The sequence below is a fragment of the Lathamus discolor genome, chromosome 3, assembly GCF_037157495.1.
Source record: "Lathamus discolor isolate bLatDis1 chromosome 3, bLatDis1.hap1, whole genome shotgun sequence".
In the NCBI taxonomy this organism is placed as follows: Eukaryota; Metazoa; Chordata; class Aves; order Psittaciformes; family Psittacidae; genus Lathamus; species Lathamus discolor.
In genome coordinates, this window is record NC_088886.1 from 11,469,951 (window position 1) to 11,495,814 (window position 25,864).

At 43.6% G+C, this 25,864-nt stretch overlaps 2 protein-coding genes and 1 long non-coding RNA gene across 3 annotated transcripts; 2 read left to right on the forward strand and 1 right to left on the reverse strand.

Moving 5' to 3' along the window:
- Window positions 1–848: 848 nt before the first annotated feature.
- PRDX1 (peroxiredoxin 1) lies at window positions 849–9,737 on the forward strand. Its single transcript, XM_065673477.1, has 6 exons — window positions 849–954; window positions 5,101–5,217; window positions 6,216–6,369; window positions 6,651–6,773; window positions 7,632–7,762; window positions 9,347–9,737. Exons 2-6 carry the CDS (start codon window positions 5,112–5,114, stop codon window positions 9,430–9,432), a joined length of 600 nt encoding a protein of 199 aa, XP_065529549.1. The 5' UTR covers window positions 849–954; window positions 5,101–5,111; the 3' UTR covers window positions 9,433–9,737.
- Window positions 9,738–11,708: 1,971 nt separating this feature from the next.
- Window positions 11,709–18,517, forward strand: LOC136011545 (uncharacterized). The gene is made up of 2 exons (XR_010611418.1): window positions 11,709–12,159; window positions 14,856–18,517. It is a non-coding gene; the product is annotated as an uncharacterized LOC136011545 (long non-coding RNA).
- A 2,329-nt stretch (window positions 18,518–20,846) lies between these two features.
- MMACHC (metabolism of cobalamin associated C) lies at window positions 20,847–25,259 on the reverse strand. Its single transcript, XM_065673478.1, has 4 exons — window positions 25,143–25,259; window positions 22,626–22,820; window positions 22,113–22,265; window positions 20,847–21,563 (listed from the first exon to the last, which is right to left on the reverse strand). The coding sequence occupies exons 1-4, from the start codon at window positions 25,212–25,214 to the stop codon at window positions 21,252–21,254; spliced, it is 732 nt and encodes a 243-aa protein (XP_065529550.1). The 5' UTR covers window positions 25,215–25,259; the 3' UTR covers window positions 20,847–21,251.
- Window positions 25,260–25,864: the final 605 nt, after the last annotated feature.

Below are 25,864 nucleotides of genomic sequence, written 5' to 3' on the forward strand. Positions count from 1 at the left end.
TCATTGTCTAATAAAGCTTTTATATTTAAATTCAGGGTTTGGTCCTCAAAAAGCACACTGCTTCAGTTCAATCTTGGATCCAAACACAATGCTTATGAGGATTCGCAGATGCCAAGTGCTCCTCAGTCACCTCACCCCGTGAATGATGCAAAACTCCCTGAAGTGAGTAACTGTAGCTGTGTCTAAGAGTTTCCATCCTAATCCCCAAAGCTCAGAGGTTAGACTTTGATTTATTTTAGTTTTAAGCTTTTTTGCTGACTTGCACAACTTGGATCAGCCTTCCCATTGAAGGAGATCAATGAAAGCCTGGGAATCAGTTTCAGGTTGAGGAGGAAGTTGGTAACGCAGAGTAAGAGGATAAAGATTTGACCCCTCACCTGTGTAACACTGGTAACGCCTATTGCTTTGTAAGAGGAAGTCTGGCTTCACTGAAATCACCACCAGCTCGTCCATCCCAATGACATGCCAGCCATCTCTTACTCTCCCTCAAAATTCTGCCTACCCTTCGCCTCTTTGAGGACTTTTAATACTTATAGCTTGGGCCTATTAAGACATGCATAAAGCAGTTTCTTCTTGCAATAAGCCGCCTGAATCATCTCCCCGTTATTTGTTTACAACCATCACATTGCCCGTTTCCACGGCACCTCCCAGGACACCATCCACCGCTTTATCTCCGTTTATTCGAATTCCTTTGCTGCTCTCCAACAGCCCGCGGCAGTGTCTCCGCTCAGATAAGGGGCGGCAGCCCCGCTATCGAACATCCCCTCGGGAGAGCAGCGCAAACCTGCCGAGTCATGCTGCCCTTGCAGGCGGCCGCGCAGCCCAAGGCGGGCTGGGAGAGACTCTCCTCGCGAGATCGGGGCGGGTATAAAGCGGGCGGTGCGGGGGGGGCTGCCGCAGTTTGTGTGGGCCTGGTGCTGGGGTGGGAGCGCGGCCTGCGAGGAGGCTCTTTGTGTAAGTCCGGGGTGGGGGGGAACGCGGGCCGCTGCGCGCTGCAGGGTGGTGGTCGTGTGGGGTTGTGCGCAGTCTGTGTTTTCTGGCTTTTTGTTGGTTTTGAGGGTTTTTTTTTTTTTTGCGTTTATTTGGGTTTATTTCCCTTTCCTTTCTGCGCGGATGGGCTTTTGAGCGCAGCGTTCAAGGGCGAGCTCTCGCTCCGCATCGCGCCCCCTGAGGAGCGCCGCTTTCTTTCCTTGCTCGGTTTTACCCTTCTTTTCTGCGGGAGCACGACGACACATGGCCGCGGATAACTTCCCTGCGCGCTGCCTTTATCGGTTCTACTGTTGTGCCGCCGGGGGAGGCCGGGAGCGAAGCTCCCTCCGCGTCCTGCTGCGCTGGAAGCCGCGGCTCGGCCTCTCGCTTCTAACTCCTTAAAACCGCTCAAAATAATGCTGGATTCGGCTTGGTAGAGCATACATGGCGGCAGGTGTGCGTGTAGCAGAGCGATGTAGTGGCCTTTTGCGCAGGGGAATCCTTAGAATTGGTGCGGGAGGGTTTTTCAGCGAGGCGCGTTCCGTGGTTTGGGTGTAGCTGGCTGCGGCGTGGTGCAACCCAAGGAGGTCTGTGGCGATATCGCTCTCCTCTGACCGCAGCCCGGTAGTTTAACCGTGCTTTGGTGGCAGTCCGAAGGTAGCAAAGTGGAAGGTGGGTGGTGTGTTTTGAAATGGCCTTTCGCTTTTGTTCAAGGTATCCTAAAGGTATGAATTGCTGGCTAAGAGTGCAGGCCTGGCTTATTATAATTGCAAGTTGAAGATAATTGAGGCCGTGTGTGGCTGTGAGCAACAAAGATGTTCTGACCTGATTCAAGTGTACTTGATTGGCAGTGTCCATTCCCCTTCCCTCTAGAAAGAAGGGCGATCAGGACGACTTAGTGCCAGGTCCCGCACTGGGGTCACAGCAGCCCTCTGCAGTGCTAAAGGCTTGGGGAAGAGTAGGTGGAAAGCTGCCTGGAGGGAAAGCACCTGGGGCTGTTGGTTGATGGCCAGCTGAATGTGAGCCAGCAGCAGTGCCAGGTGGCCAAAAAGGCCAGGAGTATCCTGGTTTTTATCAGTAGGGCCAGGGAAGTGCTTGTCCTCCTGTACTGGGTGCTGGTGAGGCTGCACCTCTAATACTGCCTTCATTTCTGGGCCCCTCACTATAAGAGGTATTGAGGTGCTGGAGCAGGTCCAGAGAAGCGCAATGAAGTTAATGAAGCACAAGTCTCATGAGGAGTGGCTGAGGGAAGCAGGGCAGTTTAGTCTGGAGAAAAAGGATACTCAGGGGAGGCCTTCTGTCTCTAGTTACCTTACTGGAGGTTGTAGCAATCTGAGTGTTGGTCTTGTCTCTCAAGTAACAAGCAATGGGACAAGAGTAAGTGGCCTCAAGTTGTGTGAAAGGAAGCTTAGATTGGATATTAGGAAAAACTTCTTCACTGAAAGTGTTGTCAAGCATTGGAGCAGGCTGCCCAGGGTGGTGGCTGAGTTGCCATTCCTGGAGGTATTTAAAAAGACATGTAGATGTGGCACTTGGGGGTGTATTTTAGCGGTGACTTGGTAGTGCCAGGTTAACGGTTGGACTCAATCTTGAAGGTCACTTCCAAACTAAGCAATTATATGGCTCTATGAAATAACATTGAGTCTGGTCTGTTCCTCTGTGGATTAGGAAATGCTGTGGTTAAAAATCCAATCAGAACATGTGAGGACACATGCTCACCCCACACAGAAAAGCAGAAATGTTGGCCAGTCACAGTCAGTGCTCAGAGGAAAGCAGATGATTCTCCTGCAGTACAAGACAACTGAAATCTCCTGCCAGTATTAAAACTACTCCTGTTAACTAAAAAGAGGGCAGTAATTTGCAGCTTAGAAAGGGGAAGTATCAAAGAGCAGTCTGACAGCTTTTGACATTGAATGCATAGTCAATACTCCAAGGGATTGCTGGTGGAACTAATATAGGACTGTCATAGTACTGAGCAGATGGATGACCTTGAGTTTTGAGTAATGGAGAAGAATGATTCAGTGATAAAATGTGGGGTCCTGCACTCCAGACAACAACAGCTCTTGCTTTTGAGATGAAACTTGCTACTTGTAGGCACCTCAAGTAAGTGCTGTGCAGTGGCTGTCCCTCCTGTATCTTCTACAGAGCTGCACTTTCAGAATTCTGCCTGCATTCATGGCACATGTGATGCTTGGCAGAGGGATTATTAATGCCTTCCTGCTAGGCTGCTCCTGTACAATTGTGTGAACACTTGATAGTTCTGGCCACCTTCATCTGTAAGACTCACTCCCAGCCTGCTGCAGTTTAAGACTGAACCTTTGGGTTAACACTTGGATGAAGAATTTTATTGCAGAAAGCAGCTAGAAATGCTGAATGTATTGACACTCCTCAAGATGAAAATTGAGAGGTAGTTGATTACTGTCTGTATACTGTCAGGGTATCAAAGAGAACTTTCAAATGTAAAACCATTACTAAAAAGACTAAACTTGGACTGAAAGCTAAATGCTTATGACTTACAGGCTAGCTTTTCAGGAAGAAAGTGGCTGGCAAGGTAGAAGGAGCCAAGAAATGAGGTGTTCCCAATCCTTTTTATAATGGACTTGGTGCCTTGCAGGCAGGACTTGGAAAAATCATTGAATCTCAGCTTTCATTAGTAACATGAAACTCATGCTAACCTTTCAGAGGGTTTGGTTTTTTTATTGTCAAGGCAGCTAGTGCTTGTAGCAGTGTATGGAATGACCTGAGTGAAATCACTTAAGATTCTGAGTTGAAGAAACCAGGTTCATAATCTATCAAATAGATAATCTTATGCTATGGAAGTAACTGGAATTCATGCTGCATTCCCAGATGGAGCAAAAATACTGTACAGGGTGTATTACAAATGACTGGCTTTTAGGGCAAGCAGCCAGAAGTCAAGTTCTGTTGTCCTTGTGTGCCCTCTTACTTTTTTTCAGTAGACTTGGGGGGGGACGGGACACACAACCTGGCTGTACTGGTTTAAGACTTGGTGAAATTAATTTTAATTGTTAACATAGGGTATGATTGCCATGTATACAATGAGTCTTGTCACAGATAAAACAAGGTTTAATTGTTTGAAAGGCTGAAGTGGAGTTATGCAGAGCGCTGGTCTCTGGGGGTTAACAAAAGTTCTTTTGTTCTGGAATCAACGGGAGGATAAAGTTTGAGGACTTAAATTCCCCTGTAAAATTGAACAAGGGTCTCCTCATCAAAAGTTCTTAAAAAGAAACAAAAAAAAAAACAACCAACCAAGCACCCCCACCCCCCCTAAACCAAAAATACAACCAGAATTTAACTCATCCACCAAAGTGGAATGGGAAGATGGGAAGATTTACAGAGTACTGCTGAAATTCTAGGCTAGCTCTGTACCAGTCTCTGAGCTGTTACTGGTCAAAGATCACTGCTACTGTATCATTAGAAGGTGAATGAACCGCAGATTGTAAAGTGCTAGTAGTGCTTATAGCAGCTTTGTCTCAGGGGACTGGAGCACCTCCTGTATGAAGACAGGCTGAGAAAGTTGGGGCTGTTGAGCCTGGAGAAGAGAAGGCTGCGTGGGGACCTAATAGCAGCCTTCCAGTATCTGAAGGGGGCCTATAGGGATGCTGGGGAGGGACTCTTCGGCAGGGACTGTAGTAACAGGAAAAGGGGTAACGGGTTCAAACTTAAACGGGGGAAGTTTAAATTGGATATAAGGAAGAAATTCTTTCCTGTTAGGGTGGTGAGACACTGGAATGTGTTGCCCAGGGAGGTTGTGAGTGCTCCATCCCTGGTGGTGTTCAAGGTCAGGTTGGATGAAGCCTTGTGTGGGATGGTTTAGTGTGAGATGTCCCTGTCCATGACAGGGGGGTTGGAACTGGATGATCTTGAGGTCCTTTCCAACCCTAACTATTCTATGATTCTATGATATATAGATTGAGGGGAGAAGTTAGTGTGTTGACTGGACTATCCAGGTGACAAAACTAATTTCACTCTTCAGCCTTGTGTTGCAAGAGCAAGTGCTGATAAACTGTCATTGGGGTTCAGTCTAGATTGATAGGATACTTAGAATAAATGCTTACTTCCAGGTGTAAGCCTACTATTATCTCAACTGTATTGTCATTAACCCCTATCTAGATTAAATCAAGATGTCTTCGGGAAACGCTTTCATTGGAAAACCAGCCCCTGACTTTACTGCCACGGCTGTAATGCCAGATGGACAGTTCAAAGATGTCAAGCTTTCTGACTATAGAGGTAAGCTTCTGTGCTTCTCCAATGACACAGTTGTAATCTAGCTATATGTAATAGTGGATACATCTCGATTTGGTTTTGAAGTAATAGTGACCAGTTGGCAGTGGACTGAAGTACACAACTTGTGCAGTGGTTCTCAGTCATAGCTGGACTGTGCTTGGGAAGCTGTCAGCAGCATGGCTGAATGTCCCAGCTGTGGGAGTTGTGGAGAATTAGCATAAAATGCCTCTAAACTGTAATCTTGGATCGGGTGTGTTTGTCCTGTCTGTCATACTATGAGATTGGTGTAACATCTCCAAACCATGTGGAACCAGCAATATCTCTTGTAAGCTTTCTGTCAATGGAAAGTGGTTTCTTTCCTCTAACCAGTGGAGTTCCTTTCTGGAGTACTAGCAAAATGCTTGCCTTGCCAAAAAAACTTACTAAAATCAAAGGGAAAGCCTGAAGCATTTGAGTACTAATGTGGATGGATGGCTTTAGAAAGACATTTCTAAAGATGCTGTGGCTTGGGCTGTGTGAGGGTGGTGAGTAGGTATAGGCTAGTCACCCACTCAGTTAAAATGTCTCCTTGGCTTGTAGCCTTTCAGACCTGTGGAGTTGCTGCACTCTTGGTGGTCAATCACAGGGTCTTCTAGTGTATGTACTAGGTGTAGTCTGGGCAGGCCCATGGGAGTAGACCCAGGAGATAGGCATTCCTGGTCAAACTTAACAGTCTGGTTTTGGAGACTGAATTGGGTTCTTTGTTACTAGCTGTAGAGTGGCCTTGAAGACTGTTGTAAATGGTATTTGGTATTTGAATATACAAATCCCTCAAGGTGCTTTATGGGCTTGCCACCTATATAGCAAGTCTTAAAATAGAGGCATCTGTAGTTTTCTATTTGATACTTAAAGATCAAGTTGTATCAAGCCCTTTCTCTTCTACCAGTATTTGAATGGTTGATGTTGAATATGACAGCTCTTGTAAAGGTAGGAGAGATTAACTGGCTATACTGCTTTTCCAGGAAAATATGTTGTGTTCTTCTTCTACCCCCTGGACTTCACTTTTGTCTGTCCAACTGAAATTATTGCATACAGTGACAGAGCCGATGAATTCAAGAAAATTAACTGTGAAGTAATTGGAGCTTCTGTTGACTCTCACTTTTGTCACCTTGCCTGGTAAGAATTGGCCTCTTAACCTAGTACAATGTTCTGTCTGGTCTCGGTTCTTGCAGGAACTGAAACCTGAGTGTATTGAAACTTGCTTACTGAAGTATCAAAGGCACTTGAAGTATTGGTAGCACCAAGTGCTTCTGAACAGATCTGAGGATACAGGTTATCTGTTGCCTCATGGCAAGCCACGTATGATATTGTGGAAAGGATCAGCTTCTGTTATACTTTACATGGACAGTTTAGAATGAAGTGTTTGTAACATTTGAACTGCCTTTTTTTTTTTTTAGGATCAACACTCCAAAGAAACAGGGAGGTTTGGGTACTATGAAAATCCCACTGATTTCAGACACAAACCGTTCCATTGCCAAACAATATGGGGTACTTAAAGAGGACGAAGGTATTGCATACAGGTAAGGTGCAAAAGGTAAACTTGCTGTTGAAGTTGTATGTTGCAATAGAGCATATCAGGTGAACGCAGCTTGCGTATATTTGAACACCTACAGCAAGCTGAAGCTATTAGCTACTCTAGATGTAAACTGCTTCAGACTGTCAAACACTCCTACAAGGGGAGATGCTGCTTAGTTCTTAGTGTTTAGACTTCATGGTTTTGGTAAGCAGAATAAATACCTGCTGCTTCCCTTGAGTTACTGATCTGCACAGTGCAAGTCTCATGCAGGTGAGCTGCTGCAGACATTGGTAATGCGAGGCCTACATAGTCAAGGCAGTGATTACAGGTATTTAGTAGTCTAAACCCAAGTACAACTTGGCTTTTAATTAATCTGTATCTTGTAGTTAACTGTTCCCTTAAAGTTGCCCCTTAAAGGGAGTTGAACTTCTTTTAATTCTTAACATGACTTTGGAGGAATAAATGATGAGCTGTTGCTGGGTTGGTTTTTTGAGAACAATGTGTGTAGCTTTTCTTTGTATGTAAGAATGCCTCTCCTTCACTTTTTTCCTTGGGCTTCTCTTCCACTTTGCTTCTCTGCTTGTATCTTCCTTAAATAGGAAACACTGTTTTCCTGCATAACTGTTTTAACTTGGCTCGTGTTCCTCCTAGTTCCTGCTGAATGTTAGGTAGGCTTTCAGCTGCTAATGTTCCTGTGCTATGCATACACCAAAGGCGTTAGCTTTTAGAAAGAGGTTAGTAATACAGATGTCACAACTTACTGCCATAATAGAATACTGAGCTTGAGTCTTTCAAAAGCAGTGTTTAACTTTAGGGCTGGGGGTTTTTTTGTTGTTTTGTTTTTGTGGTTTGTTGGTTTTAGGGGCCTGTTCATAATTGATGAGAAGGGGATCTTGAGGCAGATAACAATCAATGATCTTCCTGTTGGCCGTTCTGTTGATGAAACCCTCAGGCTTGTCCAGGCCTTCCAGTTTACAGATAAGCATGGAGAAGGTAAGAGTTCTTCCTCTTTCTAATCTTAAGTGTGTTTTTCTAGAGCATAGTTTTAACAAAGCAGGTTAAATCAAAGTTTGCAGAAAGGTATGCAGTACATGTATTGATCACAGGTATTAAGTACATGTAGCAATCAGTCTGAAATGGAGCTGGTTCTGTAAAGCTACTTGTTGAAGGACGCAGTAGTGCTCTGCCTTTTTCCACTTAATTGTCCATGGAGTATGTGCTGAAATACTGTTTGGTGCTGGTTAGCTTGCTGAGCACATAGTAGTTGTGTCACTTTCAATTAGATACAGGAAATACTTGAGGTGGAAATTAAGAACATGTAGTAACTTAAGCTGCAAGGGTAAGCATAATTTAGACTCTGCTCTCAGATTTGGTAAGTTGAGGCCATTAGTACTAATGCAAAGCTTTATGAAGTGTTAGACAAGGTCTTCAAATTCCCAGAAAGCCTGTTGACTTTTGGCCCTGCTACACATGGGCACAATGTAGTGAGGGGAAGATAGATGAGGGGAAAATGGAGTCTTTGTGCCCATAGTTCAGGACTGATAATATGCTTCAGGCTGGTAGCTTTTCTGCAGGTATTTAAAAAAAAAGGGCACTGCAGATGAAAGTTTTGAAAGGTTATGGAAACTCAAAATTGCTTTGCAGGTATTAGTTGTCTTTAGCTTTCACTAGTTAATGTACAGTACATGTGACTGCTGGTCACATGTAGCTTGCTTCAGAACTCATAGATCAATGGCAGGTTTTATTAAGATGAGCTGCAATTGTGGCTAGGTGCTAGCCTGAAGAGATTCAGTGTTTCACTTGTATGCCATCCTCTGTCAGCTGAGGACATGTCCCTAATATTTGATGGTGGAGTAGTCACATGTTATGCAATCAAAGCCTTTGGGGATTTACTGTGCCCTGAAGTAGTCAAAAGCTGGCAAATTTTCTTCCAGAACTAGTACTGCAGTCTCATCTGAACCAGGATAGACCAGAATAAGGTGTGGAGCAACATTCAAAAGCTGACAATACTATAGCTAAGACTGCTGGTCATGTGTGGAGCAAGCATCGAGCCTTGCATGGCTGTAGATGAGGAAGACCATGTCCAAAAAATACTGCAGTTTTGAGGCCATGCGATCTTTGCATCTTGGTAGCTTTTTGATAGCCATATAGGGGAACTAGAGTTTAACTTTTCCTCACCCTCCCCATTAAACTGGAGGATGTAACTAAGGTTGACTTGAGGAGAATATAGACTTGACTGGATCTGAGCAGAGAAGTGAACTGTAATCCTTATAAAGCCTTTCTCATCCAGGCTGCTGGAGTTGGTGTGACCTTGCTGTCAAGCTTCTGTGGAGCTTTTAAGCAGGGTGGGGAGGAGTGTGTGTGTAAAGGGCCCACCGAGTTCCTTGGGTGCACTACCTAGTAAACAAATGTAAATGAGTAAAATGAGTTGAACATAATGCTACACTGAATAATTCACCTTCTCTATGTTGCAAAGATGTATACATGTTTTGAGTTGCTAGTTTGCTTTAATGTTAAGTAAAAAAAGGTGTTCTGGGGGAGCAGCTGGTAAGACTTGAAACATTCTTATCATTTCAGTGTGCCCAGCTGGCTGGAAGCCTGGCAGTGACACAATCAAGCCTGATGTTCACAAAAGTAAAGAGTATTTCTCCAAGCAGAAATAAACCTCCAGTCTGCGTGGAAACTAGTATGCCTTACGTAAAGAGCAAGCATCAGTTACTGAACTTTGACTAAGTCATTGCATCTGAGTCAAGGGATCATCCTATAGGTATAAGCAGTAACTTTTTTTTTTTTTACTTGAAGGAAAGTTTGTCCTGTTGACAGTACCTTCATAGAAAATCTTAATGATCAGTATCTGTACATTAAGCCCTAATGACTTTAGTGACAATGCAGTGTATGTGGTTAGACATGTGTTGCATATAGAGCAGTGGTATCCTTTTGTAACTCTATTAAACTTGTGGAAAGAGCATACTGTCTACTGTCCTTATGTATCATCATCAGGAGACCTGAAAGCAATGCAGGCTAAACTTCTGAAAATTAGGTCTGTTAAGCTGTCTGTAGATATCTCAATTCTAGAGGCCTTTTACAGCTCTATTAGAATGGGGATATTAATGGTTTTCATGTTGCAGTAGTAACGTACTCTTTACACTTGCCATAACTTTGCTACTAAGTAGAGGAACACGTTTTGATCATAGTCTGTCAGAGTTAAGCAATACTACAGTGCCCAGAGCATGAAGCATAGAGGTGACTAACAGAGGCTGGGCATCTTTTTCATGTTCTGTGTCAATTTAGTAATTTCTACATCACAGGTCAGATCTGTGACTGTTTATGCTAAACTTCTGGGCATCAGTACTCAATTTCAACACTTCACAGGAGTGGAAGACTGGCCTTTCTGAAAGCTAACTTCCTTGGATATACAACACTTGTCCTCAGTCTCTTCCACTACATGGGAGTGAGACTATGCCAGTTACCCATTAGCTTGTAGTTGTATGATTAAGATCAAAAGAAGGGCAGCACTATAAAATCTGGCACTTGGGTGTGCTCAGCCTTGTCTTTTATCTTTGTATTACAAAAGCGTGCATAATGTAAAACAAAAAGCACATGACTGTGGCCTTAAGTTACATTAAAGCTGTGTAGCTTCATGGCCTGAATAAAGTGCTGAACTTCAGAGCTGGGGATTTGGGTAAGGAGCTATTGCTTAGCAATAGAAATGAATTAGAACCCTGTGATCTTGATGTACCTGTAAAGATCAAACTCTTAAAGCCCGAGATCTTGCATGTAACTTCAGCTGCTCAAGCAGTAAACAAGTTCTGTCCTGCTTAAAGTGAGCAGCAATGAAGTTGAGGCCCAGGGCAACTTAACATGAGTCAGAAGTCAAAGTTGCATGCCTTCTGCAGTTGGAAGAAATACTCATTGCAGCAGCCTTGCTGTTGATTATTGCAATGAACACTACAGTAGCTAATCCCCTGCATCTTGCTAAAGTGCCACAGATCTGAAGCCATATGAAAGTTCTGCTTAGTTGGATAATTTTTTGCTTTAGTGTTTAAATTGAGGTCCTTTCCAACCCTAACTATTCTATGATTCTAAATTCAAGATTCTCATCAAGATAACAAATGAAGGTAATGCTGTAGGGTGACACTGAGAATTAACAGGAGTGTTTATATAGGGTTCAAGGTAAGTGAATGAATACTAACCAGTTTGATTGGAACTAGCTGATCTTAAGGTCCTTTCCAACCCTAACTATTCTATGACTTTAAGATCTTTGTGCTCAGCCAACTTTTCTCCTAGCAAATGAAAAGGAGTAAAATCAGTGCTAATCTAATGTAAAATGTACATTAGTTATATCTGGCTCTATTAGCATTGAAATGTTATAAAATTCATTACAGCAGTTTAGAGGGTACAATATTAGTGTGTTCTTATCTTGTGGGATGGGGAATCTTTGGTGTAACTAAAGTAACTTCTGCTCTTACTTGGAAAAGTTGCACCTGTTCTAGTTGGGCTATTTTATATATAAATATATATATAAATTTGCATATATATATATTTTATATATATATACAGAAATGCTGCATGATGTCCTCCTAACTCCTGATAGCATAGCAAATAAGGCTGTTCTGTGCCAAACCGAGGGCTTCTACTTTAATGACAAAGTTCAGGCCTTCGCTATGATAGAAACCCCTTCTGAAATCGTTAAGTGTATTCACTCTTCAGATGTTAAAAATGGAGCAATTAAAAGGAGTAGCGTTACTGGCTGCTCTCCTGCCTGCCCGTGTCGTAGGGGTGAAGGGGCTCTCATGTTCTGGACTTGGACCTCCTTCCCAAAAGCCAGAGCGAGTCCTCCCGTGCTTGTCCCGGCCCTGGCTCTGCCTGCCGCTCCTCACCGCAGCAGGCCCCTCCTGCTGCCCGCTGCCTCCTGTGCTTTCGAATGACGGCCGCCAACTGGCCCCCCGGCAGGAGCAGCGGTGTCCAGCGGCCTCCGTGTCGCGGCTGCGGCCGGGAAGAGGCCGGGGTTTCTGCGATGGGAGATCCGGGAGCCGGTGCGTCTGGTCAGAGTAGCTCATCTTTGTCTCACCCGCTCCTCTGATGCAGCGAGTTCATGTGGGGACAGTTCTGACAGGTTTGGTGTTGGCCCTCCTTGCTAGCACAGCTGCGCTCCTGCTTTGAGTGATGTCGAGTGTTCAACAACATATTTCTAACACCTCCCACCTTTTAAATATGCCAGTAGTCATAGTTGTGTTCATGTGCTAGCTCTTTTTGAGAAGTGGTTGATCTTGATCACTACTTAAGTAGCTATTAATTGAGGAAAACTTCTGTGACTGAGGAAAAACCTTGCACTTATAACTGGGCGGCTGCTGTCCACTGCGACTTGGAACACAGAGACGCTACTAACGGTATGTGTTTAAATATCAAAGTCAATGGTGAATAGAGTATTGTGTGCAGTTCTGGTGTCCTCAACATGAAAAGGACACGGAACTGTTGGAACAAGTCCAGAGGAGGGCCACGAGGATGATCAGGGGACTGGAGCACCTCCCGTATGAAGACAGGCTGAGGAAGTTGGGGCTGTTGAGCCTGGAGAAGAGAAGGCTGTGTGGGGACCTCATAGCAGCCTTCCAGTATCTGAAGGGGGCCTATAGGGATGCTGGGCAGGGACACTTCATTAGGGACTGTAGTGACAGGACAAGGGGTAACGGGTTAAAACTTAAACAGGGGAAGTTTAGATTGGATATAAGGAGGAAATTCTTTCCTGTTAGGGTGGTGAGGCACTGGAATGGGTTGCCAAGGGAGGTTGTGAATGCTCCATCCCTGGTGGTGTTCAAGGCCAGGTTGGATGGAGCCTTGGGTGGCATGGCTTAGTGTGAGGTGTCCCTGCCCATGGCAAGGGTTGGAACTGGATGATCTTGAGGTCCTTTCCAACCCAAGGTATTCTATGATTCTATGATAATGTAGAAATTCAAACGGCCAAGAATCAAACCACCTGTGGGTTAGGAACTGTCTTACATGTTTACACCAAATGACTGACTGTGGGAAATGATGCAATTAATTATTTTTAGGGGTTTGTTTATTCTTCAGGCATGTGAGGAATTCGTGGGAATGTTTGCCAAACTGTCACTTTAATGCTTCCAAGAGCAGTGTCACACACAGTATGGGTAATACGTACCACTTACACAAATCAAGAACAGCCTGAGTTTATTTCTTTGCTTAAACTTAGTTCAGATGTAAGTTGGAATTCCCTGTAAGTGTTCTAGGGTACACCTCACTCCTGGTATTGTGACATCTTAGATTGGTGTTTCTATGACATTCAATTAACTGTTATTAAGAAACACTTTTTCATGTACCGTTTTCATTACTGTTATGAACTGGTTTTGATTTCATGATCAGTGGTGTCATATTTCCCAGTAAAAACAGCAGCAACACTCAGTTTTGGCAGCAAGACAGATAGCTGTTGCAGTGTCCTGTCCTGCTTACTGGGATTTTCCCTGAAGGTGTACACAGCAGGTGCTATCTAGAAAGGACAGAATCTTGAGTCTGATGTTTGCCCTTTTTTAATGTATAAGTAACTTCATCTTTTTTATTTCCCATTTTGGCTGCTTATTATAAATAAAACCTTGTATTCATTGGTTTCTTTATATCTCACTCAGAACAGTCAGGTGAAGGGAAACAAATACATCTTACAGTATCTCTTTCCTAGTTGTCCTTGTTTGTAGCCGATTGCTGTGCTTACTGGGGGGGTGTAAAACTGGCTTGCTGCTTTGCAAAAGAACATTTTACAAGAATGGGAAAATTTTACAAGCATATGAAGTTTCAGTCTTAAAATAATCTCTGAACAATTATTTGTTATTGGAGAAGGACGAGATCATTTACACATTACTGTCACAGGCAAAACACTCATCTTGAGGGGGGAAATAGTTTATTACCAATCAAATCAGAGTAGGATAATGAGAAATAAAAAGAGTGTTCGGATGTCTTCTCCACACCCCTCCCTTCTTCTCAGGTTTAACTTTACTCCCGAATTCTTTACCTTCTCTCCCATCCAGCAGCACGAAGAATAGGGAATGGCTCCTTTCTCCATCAAGGGGAAGACTCCTCACACTCTTCCCCTGCTCCAGTGTGGGGTCCCTACCCCAGGAGCCAGTTCTTCACAAACTTCTCCAACATCAGTCCATCCTGCAGCTCTTCACAAACTGCTCTAGTGTGGGTGCCTTCCATGGGTGCAGTCCTTCAGAGGAGACTGCTCCAGCGTGGATCCCTTGTGCACCCCCAGCCTACTCAATCATGGGGTGAGGAGCAGAAAAAGTTTTGACTCTGTAAGCACTGCTCAGCACTTAACACAGGGATGTTTTTGTTATCCACTGTGTCCAGCACAAATCTAAAACAGCCCCATGCCAGCTGCTATGAAGAAAATTAACTCTATCCCGGTCAAAACCAGCACAATGCTATTTCAAAATTAATGATTGTGTATTTATAGAATCATAGAATAATTAGGGTTGGAAAGGACCTCAAGATCATCCAGTTCCAATCCGCCTGCCATGGGCAGGGACACCTCACACTAAATCATCCCACCCAAGGCTTCATCCAACCTGGCCTTGAACACCACCGGGGATGGAGCACTCACAACCTCCCTGGGGAACCCATTCCAGTGCCTCACCACCCTCACAGGAAAGAATTTCCTCCTTATATTTGTTGCTAGATGTTTACAAGAACAGGAATGCTTAGTAATGTTTAAAGAATTAACACTGTTACAAACCAGGTTTATCACTGGCTTTGAAAAATACTCTTAAAATGTTACTAAATTTAAAAAGTACTATTTTCTTAAGTGCTCCAGCCTTTTTAGTGGGCCTTTGAAGAGCAAGTTGGATTACCCAACAGATCGATACAGTTCAAAGAACAAAAGCAGGTAGTTTACACTTAGCAGGTATTGCAAAATGATGCACTTTGGTTAGGAAAGCATGTTTACATAAGCTCCATGGCTGTACTTTTGTGTGATGGTATACATCAAAGCAACAGTCATGTAAAGATTTGTTAAAGTAACGCGGTTTATCTTATTAATAGTTGGAAAAATATTGTGTATCTCCTCTGAAATTTTCAGTGGGTCTGGTGTTCGGTATTAGAGGACAAACTGTGTACATATATATTCTGAAGTATCTTGCTAGACAGATAAAGCATAGAGGGCTCAAGACAGAAACATCATGGTTCTACTTTGCCAAGGGTGAAATGAGGTAAGTGCAGAAGAGTGGTGTGAAGCCACAGACAAGTGGTTCTGTCTAGCCTGTACTAGTAGGAACATATTACACTTATACATCAATTCAGAAAGTGTGCTAAAGCTGTCACTGTCTCTTTTGGATACAAATTAATCTTACACACAGAAAGAACACTGAACTAGGCAAACATATATTAATGATCAAAATTATACCTATTTCTTTAAGCTTCTATTCTTAACACTAGAAAATAAAACCCCAGATTAATTTACATTTACATTTAACATACAGCCAGAACTGATTTTACTTTGGCTGTCCGCATGTCTGTGTTTCTACCAAGTCACTAGTCAGTGTCTTCACCTGTAACGGTGGTGTAATTCAAACACGTCACAGAACATAGGAGTATGATATTACAGCGTGGCTTTGCAGGCCAAAGCCTGTACAAATCAAACGCCTGAGTAATGAACTAATCTATGCTGCACATGCTTACGTGGCTGCTGAGAACAGGTTGCCATCGTGCTGTAAGTTGTTTGCAGTGCTCTAGAACAGGAGATGTGCCTGTGTAAGCTCTTCTTGCCACACCTAGTGATGATAGGTTTGGACTTTAATGTGAAACTTGGCTCTTTCAACTGAAACTTAAATCATTGTGCATATTATGGGACATGTGTCTCAATTTAGTCTTCCTGTGCAAGGTACCATTTGACCATAGATACATGAATAGTGAAGTCACTAAGATTGCGCTGTCCTCTGAAACTGTGAGCTCAGGACGTTTGTGTTTCGTGTTCTACAGCAACACACTTTTGAAGTATCTGCACTGACAAGAGTGATATCCTTCATCAAGAGAAATCTTTAATCTACACTTATTAAAACAATGTAGTTTAAAATGATTGTATTTCGTGAAATTTAGTGTTCAGAAAAATTAGGTGATTTTCTTTGTCATTTTTATTGCTGTAGTCTTTTATATTTTTGCAGAAAAGCCTGTTAAAAAAAGATTGGCTGGTCAGAACAATACTGGAAAAATGGTTCCAACATGAAATTAAAACCTAAAACTAGCTAAATCCTTTGCAAGGAATAAGAGGTTTTATGCATTCATAGAAAAAGTAAGGATTCTGCATAAATTTAAGATTCCATAGGGTATTTTTCAACCCCCCCAAATCCACCCCATCCTGTCTTTAATTTACTTGCAGGACTTATCCTAGCTCAAAAAAACAGATAAAATTCAAGCTCTCTGTCAAAATTTCCTGTAGGAACTGTTTGGGGGAAATAAAACATGGAGTTATTAAAAATAAATTTGCTTGCTCACTGAATTATGTACAAACATCAACAAAAAATAAGAAATGTATTATAGATGTAATAGTAATGAATGATAGTTATGTGTTTGATTTCTTTCAGGAATTAGCCATTCCAAATACTTTTATACAAAAATAATTGCATTTTGCAGATTGTGGTAGAATAGTGGAGAGATTTTAAAATTCCACTAAAATCTCTTATTCATTCTGTGATAACAGATTTCATTTTTTGAAGTTTCCCACCGTATTTCCCATTATTGTGTTTCAGTTATTTGGAAAAAAAAAATAGCACCTATTTTTTCATCTAAATTGCTGTTTTTTTCTAAGGAATGTGAACATCTGTCTGTTGTTTCAGTCACAGAGAGACTAGTATGTTTGTGTTCCTTGGTTGTTTCTGTTTCCCCCTTGAAAACCTAGAAGGGAAGTGCTCTGAAGCAAACGTGATGGATGATCTCTCACAGGATATATGATACGACACGAAGGCAACTTCACAGCAAGAAAAGTCTCAGTAATACCCATGTCCGTTCTGGTAGATGAATTAGTGACAGTTGAGGTTGCAGAGGTGCAGCTGGCTCTCTGCTGCAATAGATGGCAAATCTCACTTCCCCTTAGAAGAACAACTTTGCAGCTGTTGCCACTTATGTCAGTATTCAAAGGTAACTTTTTACGTGTATTCTTTGCATGGGGCTGAACAAAGAGCGCTGAGAACCACAGAGGTGCTGATCAGTAGCTGCCACTTCTTGGGTTTAGAAACACAGAAGTCTTTACTCACTTCTTTTTTCTTTATAATCAAATTCAAGTCACTGCATTTTCAGTAATTTAACCCATGTTAAATAGTAGCTACACCACCAATAATTTTGTTCACAAATGAATAAAAGACCACATTTACTATACTGAATGAGTAAAATTATGCTTCTGACCCAGAGGAGAACAATCTAGCCCTGAAAAAACCCAAAACACAACGTCAAAACAGAAGAGTGCTCTGCTCTCATAAGGTTGGCTAGTTCTGTCTGACACACCAGAACTGATTTATACAAGCAAATCATCTTTAGCCTTTCATCGTTTAGACAAAGCCAGGATTGTTACAAGACACCCTTTTTATAGAAGGAAATAAAGCAATACTGGGACTTAAGTTTGCCAAACTCAGTTTCATACCCTAAAGAAACATCAGTGCTTATTCTTGTACTACTGAGATGTAACTGCTTTAACTCACACAAAAGAAAAAAAATCAAACCAGCATTTTTTCAAGTGTTTTTCCATTTCTGAGTAATAACCCTGACGGTAGTTTATCACCAGATTAGATTGTGCTGTGCATTTAATCAGTATTTTCTGTCACATCTTTAATCTTAATAAAAATGTTATTTTAATGAAGCCAAGACACAGGAAATTTTAATTGAATGATGTTACGTGCACAAAAAACATTACAAATTTGTTAATTCTTGAATATTTATTAGCTGGAAATACACTGAGTATTTTGTAGCTAAATCTTAATTCAAATTAAAGTAGCTTTTAATTTAAGTTTTGGGGTTTTTTTTGCTGTTCAGCTCTTGAATACTCACTGTTCTGGTTATATTGAGGAAAAAAGATACTTCAATATGTGTAGCAATTAGGATTTGGAGAAACAGCTTACTTGGCTAAAAACATAAAAGGTGATACATGAACAAGTAAATCTATCCAAGCATTTGCATTGTATTACTTGTTTGACATTTCTAAGTGCTGAAAATAAGAATGCCTTCACAGTGCCCCAGGATCCAAGAATGATCTGTTCCTCACCATGTTTAGTCTTGTCCCAAGAGGTAAGTCAAACAGGTTCTCAGACTTCAGTTTTAAAAGTCAAAGACCATTATGCACTCCAACCAGCAAAGAAAGAAAATTACTAGCTGCAGCTGTGGATCTCAGTAACCCATCTAAGAGAAAGCCAGTAAGAACCAATCCAATTCGCTCCAAAATTACTGTAGTAGGAATGGAAATGTTATTAAATACTTGTACTTCGTTCTGCCTGACATAACTGTATTGCCAGAAGCACAAAGAACACACATTTGACCTTCCTGTGACTCACTATTTACTAATATGTTTTAATAAATAAGAATTCGCATACTTACAGGTATTACTTTTAAGTTCCTGAGAGAAAATCCCTCAAATATCAGTTATGCATCACTGGACACCTTGAACTTTTGTTACTGCAGGAACAGAGGAAAATATGAAAGCGCATTGCCACGTGCTTGCTGAAACGACCTGGCAAATACAAACATTTATTAGACTTAGTCATGATGTGCTGTATGTTCCATTTTTTTATATCCCAAGCTTGAAAAGTTGGGGCTGTTCAGCCTGGAGAAGAGAAGGCTGCGTGGAGACCTCAGAGCAGCCTGCCAGTACCTGAAGGGGACTATCGGGATGCTGGGGAGGGACTCTTCATCAGGGACTGCAGTGATAGGACAAGGGGTAACGGGTTAGAATTTAAACTGGGGAAAGTTCAGGTTAGATATAAGGAAGAAGTTCTTTACTGTGAGGGTGGTGAGGCACTGGAATGAGTTGCCCAAAGAAGTGGTAAATGCTCCATCCCTGGCAGTGTTCAAGGCCAGGCTGGACAGAGCCTTGGGCGACACAGTCTAGGGTGAGGTGTCCCTGCCCATGGCAGGAGGTTGGAACTGGATGATCTTAAGGTCCTTTCCAACCCAAACCATTCTGTGATTCTATGAGCCTGCCATAATAGTTTGCTAATTTCCACCAAGATAACTAAATTTTTCTTTTGTTCTCAGATACTGGATTTTGTGTCTTAGGTAGCTCACATTTTCAGTACATTAGAAGCTTAACTGATTCTCGTTTAATCTTTAGCTCTCTGCAAGTTAATCACTGCATTGCTTAAATAAAAACACTCTGTAACAGAGGGTTACTTACAACTTTATATATTTTATTAACCAAAATACCATGTGAAGAGAAATAAATTACAAAAATCGAAACGAAATGGCAATGGCAATCTGATTAAAAAACCCCAAACAAATAAGACAGACTTAAATATTAGTAAGAAATCAACCCCAAAATAGCAAAATATTTTACTTTAAATTGAAATGTAAAAAGATAAATCTGATTCCTTTCTATATTTATCCTTCTAAGAGAATCCGTGTTTTGTATATGTTATCAATATGAACCATTAATTCAAGTCCCTGTTTGATTACAGTTCAATTGGAAACTTCTGAAAGGTCAAGGAACATTTTAACCAGAAGTAATTCTATAACATAAGAACAAAATTTATACAAATTTCCTTATTTTGCTTAAATAAAAAAATCACAGTATCACTACCGTACAGTAAATAAGGTGTCTGCCTCAGTCAGATGTGGTGAACAAAGCACGGAAACCAACAGAGATGTTTCTGTAACAGCAAATACACTGAACAAACCCAGTTCACTACTCTGTTTACAGGAAAACAAACTTACTTACACTGAATTTTGATTGTGCTTAGTTAACATACAGACTATGAAAAAGTGTATCAAGCAGAGACTTAGTGTGAAGGCAATCTTAGTGTTTGAGTCTCCAAAAGGCAGCAAGATTAACAACGTAAAATAAAATGAAAGGGCTCAGTTCTGCGAAGAGTGTATTTTTACTTCATCATGTTGATAGGCAGGGAAAAAGTGCTTAGAGTTTGCAGCACTGCACTCTAGTCAAGTAACAAAACTCCCCAAAAATACTATTTTACTTTATTATAATATATTATTTCAGTGAGGCCCAAGCCTCAAAGTACCCTCAGATAAATTAAATTGCTGATTCCCAGTGACGTTGTAACCTCTGGACAAATCTAACAGGAGAAAATAATGAAAATAAAATATGTTTCTGTCTGAAAATATTTTACCCAGCAATATGTCACATGAATGTCATGAATATTTTCTCTTTTCTTCTCTCTGCTTGTTTGCCTGTGTGCGTGACAGGCAAACCTGTCACACATTCAAACACTCATGCAGTGTTTTTTACATGTGTGCAGGTTTACCTCCCCCATACAGAAAGTACAACAGGAAGCCATGGTAGTAAAACTGTAGTGTGCGTAGCTTGTACCTTAGGAAAAGGTCGTAAGAATTGTCTTTTCCAGTCAGTTATTGTAACATGAATACAAACATTATTCAACATCTTGCTGAAGATGTGAGTTGGCTGCTCTATACAACAGATTAAAATTGACCTAAAGATGTCACCTTGTTCTGAGGAGCTGACCCCGGGCCAAGAGGAAATGGCAGGCTTGAGCTGTGACCTTTGGACTGTCCTGTTCCCTTTCGTAACTACCCTGGAAGGAGGTAGCTGTCGGCTCTGTTTTCTGTTTTCCTTACTCCTGCTCCATGTGCAGGACCACTCTACTCAACAAAACAGTCTCTGGAGAATTTTCTTTTGGATGTTAAGGAAAGGAGACATTAAAAGAGTTCTTACTTAAGTTCAGCCAGCTTCACTGGAAGTGAAGGAATGTAGTGCAAATTTTCCTTCTGAGGAAGGCAATATTGAAAATACTGGACACTTACTCCCTAGGGAGAGTTATGACACAGGGTAATAAAATGCAGGATACCTCTAAAAAAGTACCTGCCCCGAGGTCAGGCAAAATGTTCTGGAGTACAATGACTGAAATTTAACTTTACTTGTACACAGAATAAACCCAAAACATTTGGAAAGAAAATTCTTCAGAATAAAAATGACTTCTCTAATGAGCAGCACGAGTTTTCCAGCTGCCAGGGTGGCTGAACTTTTCCCAACCAATGGCTCATCGGCATCTTGCCAGACTCCCAAAAAGCCACAGCAAATCAGCAACAGCACAGACTGCTCCCACCTTCCTCCAGACCACAAGTGCCACGATGCAGCACTCCCTCTTACTCCAAGGAGCTGATGTTTGGATTGAGACGCTGCACACACTGCTTGGATTTGCCACCTCTGTATCAGCACACTGTCTTCATCAGCACCATGGCAAACAAGGTGCTGATGAGTTACACTTCACTTGCCCTCTGTCCCTTCATAGAACTGTGTTACTCAGTGAAATATGCTTCTGTGGACTTCTTGGGTCAGCCCTAGCAGTTTGAATCTCTCCGCTGGCGGGGTGGCAAAGTAGGCTTTCTGCTCCTCTGAATACTTTTCCCTCACTTCAATTATGTCCCGGTAGCGAGTGTCCTGCCAGTGGAAATTGAATTGCTCCAGCAACTCAATTCTTTGCTCCTCTGTACTCACACAGTCAACAGGGGCACACTGTTCCAGGAATGGTACCTGAATATCTGGGAACAGGAGAAGGCCTCGGATAGCAAACCAGCCACCATACCTGGGATGGATACATACACCAAAGATCTTCTGGAAGGAAAAAAAAAAAGAAGGATCTAGGTTGTCTAACTTTACCTCTAGTAATGGTTATAGAGTTCAAAGGATCAAGTTGCAATGCAACTTCTCACACTCTTGCCCTTTGTTGGGGTGCCATACAGAGAAGAAAGGGATTCCTGAACATGTGGCTCAAAGCATTGCATTTCATTCCCATTTTCCTGTGCCCACAGCACCCTGCACTGTGGGGAGAGTGCCCTTTTTGAAAATCTAACAAAGAAATTAACTACGGTGCAATTTTTTTTCTATTTATAATGCTCCAAGCAACAGGTTTTCTTTTACACTGAAATCTGTTCTCTTGTCTAAGTAGATTTCATAGCTCAAGGCATTCTTCTCCATGTATGCATCTCCCCACTACCCTGAAGAATCCTGGAAGCTTCTGATTCCTGTCTGAAACACTTCATGCATCTATATGTAATCTGGACTTTGTATTTTCCAACGGGAAGAACTAATGAGTAAACAATAGTTGTATGATTCAGTGATTGCAGTTTAGTGGTTCTTCCCAGGCTGTGTTTTTTGCCTCACCTTTCCCCCCCAAGGATCAAGCTTCACATCCTTCCTTTGGTAGTAATACGCAGCTCCAGAAACGTGAGCAGCTGTCTGAGCCAAGAACTTTGGTTTTCGGTTTGGCAGAAGCTCGTAATCAAACATGATGTCCACTGTCTGGTCAGGGAACTTCTGGGAAAATTAAAACCAACGGTCAGCCCAGGCTCAAGGAAAAAGATTTGCCACTGCTTGCTGGATGCTAGCAAATCAGGCACCTGTGAATGCTCCAGACATCCTGCTAATGAAATCTACCAGCTTGTGGCCTTGGGTTTTCAAACTATGACTGTAAAGCACTCTACATAGCTACAGGTTGTAATGGCAGAGACAGAATATGTAAGTAAAGCAGGTCAACAGCCCGTGGATGCTCTTACCATCATAAATAATGCTTTACCCTTCTAAAGAGCATGTGCAGGAACTTGGAAGGCATTGTCTACTGCTCAACTCACCCAGTTATATACAATAATAAAAGGAATCAGTGTTTCAGGTTCTTACCTCCTTCAAACGTGACAAATGATAAGAAACACACTGATCCACAGGATCCCGGATTATTTTTAACCGTTCTTTGTTCACAAAAGGTTTAAGGGCTTTTTCAAACATTGAAGGCGTGCTGAGTACCACGAAGGCCAGTGTGTCATCTGGGTAGGGGAGATGAAAGGCGGGCTGCACAACAGCATTGTACCATCCAACCTTTGGCAAAGAAAACCAAATCTCCATTAGAACAGAGGCACCACTCTTTGGCTACTGGGCATGCAAGAATTTAAAGAAGTGGAATGAAGTGTAGCCACCTTCATTTGCAACCCGAATATGCAGCCTGTCTGCTGCCTTCCATTCAACCCAAGTTGTTTTGCATATGGGATTTGGAGTTTCTGGAAACTGCCCTGTGAGGTGTGTGTGAGAGATAAGAATCATCTACTGCATTCAGCTCAAGGCTGCCCTTTATCCAGCTCTGCTGCTCAGAAACCCTAGAGGGAAGTAGCAGCAACCAGTCTTGCCAATGCAAATCAGGTGTTTTGGTTTAGATAAAGCTTTTACGGGTTGGGTTTGGGGTTTTTTTTTCACATCTTCAGACAGAAAGAAACTGGTACTTCTGCTCATGTGACAAGTTGCATGGTTTATTTCTCATCAGGAAATCTTGATGTGTGAAAATGAAGGATGTGAAGCTCCTAGTAATGCTAAAACCTGCCAGAACCATCAGCTGTAGTGCATGGATTGTGACACACACACATTTTGGTGTTTCGGGGCTGGATGTGTTATAACACAGTCCAGAAATGAGGGATCACACTGGGGAGGCAGAAAGAGCAAGAGGACAGGGCTGAGACCAGCAACTGCCAGGCAGGGGGAGGAAATGGCTGAACCCCCCTGCACCCCACTACTAATGTGCTGCACAACCACATCAGTCTTTTTAGGGATTAGGACAACTCCCACTCTCCTGGGATGCCATAAAGACCAGGGCTAATGTTCAGAGAGATAACAGAACTCTTACTATTTAGTCTGAAAACACAAAATACTGGTCACCTCTAAGTATCTGAAAGTGACTTTGCAGGTGACACTGGCAGCCAGGCCTGCCCACATGGAAACACAGGTTGAAAACTAAGTTTAACATGAAGATACATTCTTGTATCAGACCCAAAGTTCAATAAGTTTTGGGGCTCTTGTTTCAGATGCTCAATCAAGATGTTACACGAAAGTACAGAGGTGAGAATCTAAGGTTTGCTGATTTCCCAGTGTACATCAGTCGCTGTACCAGGGCTGGTGGTATGAAAATTAAACCTGGGAAGAGATACAGCACTACAAGGTTTCCCTCTGATAGCTGTAATCTTTCTGACCTGGGTTCTGCCCTGAATTCTGCTTCTGTGTTTTGGGAAAGCAGTGTTAAATTCCCCAAATTCTGGAGATTTCACTTCTCTCAGTGCCTCATGCCCTCCAATTGTCAGATCAAGAATGCAGCAGGAAATACGAGTATTTCAGGCGACAAACACAACGTTCCCTACGGAAGGGAAGGTCATGGTTATTGGACCAATTTACATTTGATTGTCGATTTGTATTTGATACTGCAGATTGATTTATTGCAGAGTGGTGATTTACTGCACATTGCCCCTGTCGTGGGCAAAGAAGGAACCCCCCAGGTTTGGTGGGAACAGAGGGAATACGACACAGAGACAGCGGGAAAGGCTGCCCGCTGCAGGGCAGAAGGAACCGTGTAAGCAGCCACTTACCACGGTGAGGCAGTCTGCACTTGCAGTGCACCTGCTTCGACGTTTAAAGTTTAAGCCCGCTTAGAGGACTTTACTCTCTGCTGCTCCCGATGTATCTCCAATTCCCTCGACCTTATCACACCGGGACCAACGTAAAGGGCCCGAGCAAGCCCGGAGCTCGCCTGGCGCTCCGCCGCTGCCAAGCCACGGCCTTAACCTTGACCCGCTTCACCGCGCGGGCAGAACAGGCCTTTGCCGCTTGTCCGTTAACCCGCGCCATCCGCCCCGCAGCTCGGCTCCAGAGCCGCGGAACCGCTGCGCCAGGCCGGGACCGACCAGAGCACGGCTCTGAGGCCCTCGCCCTCCGCAGGCCTGAGGAGGAGAGTGCCATGCCGTGGGGGGGTCATCAGGCGACGGCTTCGAGCCCAAAGGGAGCGGAGAGCGGCTGAGGCCCGGGGAGGCAGTGCCGCCTGCTGCCGCGTGCGCGAGGAGCAGGCAGGCACCGCCGCCGTTAGCACCGGGGGGCGTGTGTCGGCCGGCCGGCCTGCGCAGGGCTGGAGGGCGGACTGGGGGGCCCGGCGGCCAAGCACGGCCAGCCCTGGCCCCCTCCGAGGAGGACAAGCGGCCTCCCGAGCCGCCGACAGCAGTGCAGCGCTTTACCCCGCGCCCCCAGCGGGAGCGACGGTAGGAACCGAAGGGTCCCGCACCGCAACCAGACCCCCGCATCCTTCCCCCCGACCCCGCGACCAAGAACACCGCCCCGATCGACGTCACGGCGTGTGACGTCACGGCGGCCCCCCCGTGACGTCAGTACCTTGAAGGCGTGCACCTCGAAGCCGAAGGGGTCCAGGCAGCCGCGGAGCCTCTCCGCCACGCGCCGCTCCATGCCGCGCGGGGCACCACGGGAGGCGCGGCGGGGGGAGTGTGACCCCCGCCACCAGCCGCACCGCCGCGTCTCCTAGGAGACGGCGCAAGGCATTCTGGAAGCTGTAGTGCGCGTCGTGCCCCCCCCCCCCCCCCCCCGCCCGCTGGGGACTCGGAGCCCCCGGCTGAGGCGGGTTTGGCGATGGCGAGGCCGGGTGTGCTCCGGCCTCACAGCGCCTGGTAACCGCGGTTGCTTTGATCTGTATGGTGCGTGTTTGAGTTCCGTTGTATGCAGCTTGAAAGCCTCACCTGCCTCTGCGGGTCGGAGCCGCTCACTAAGGCAGTTAGCAAGGTTTCTGGTGATAATCCTTTCTCTTTCCCCATCTGAAGGTATGTGCTCTTTGCTGCTTCCTTCTTCTCTGCCAACACATTTGCTGTGTTGGAGACCAAGCCTCAGATTGGATTTCCTTACCCAAAGCTACTTAACATCATCTTTACAGTTCTTGAGCAACGTTCTCCTGAGTTTTATGGTGTCGGAACACCAGACCTGCAAGTTCTTGAGGTCACAACTACCTCAGATATGCCAACCTCTTTCTTTGTGGAGTTCCCTTGTATCTTCTAGAACCCAAGAGCTGTTTCTTACACTCCTCTGCAGGAGGAGGGCAGAAACAT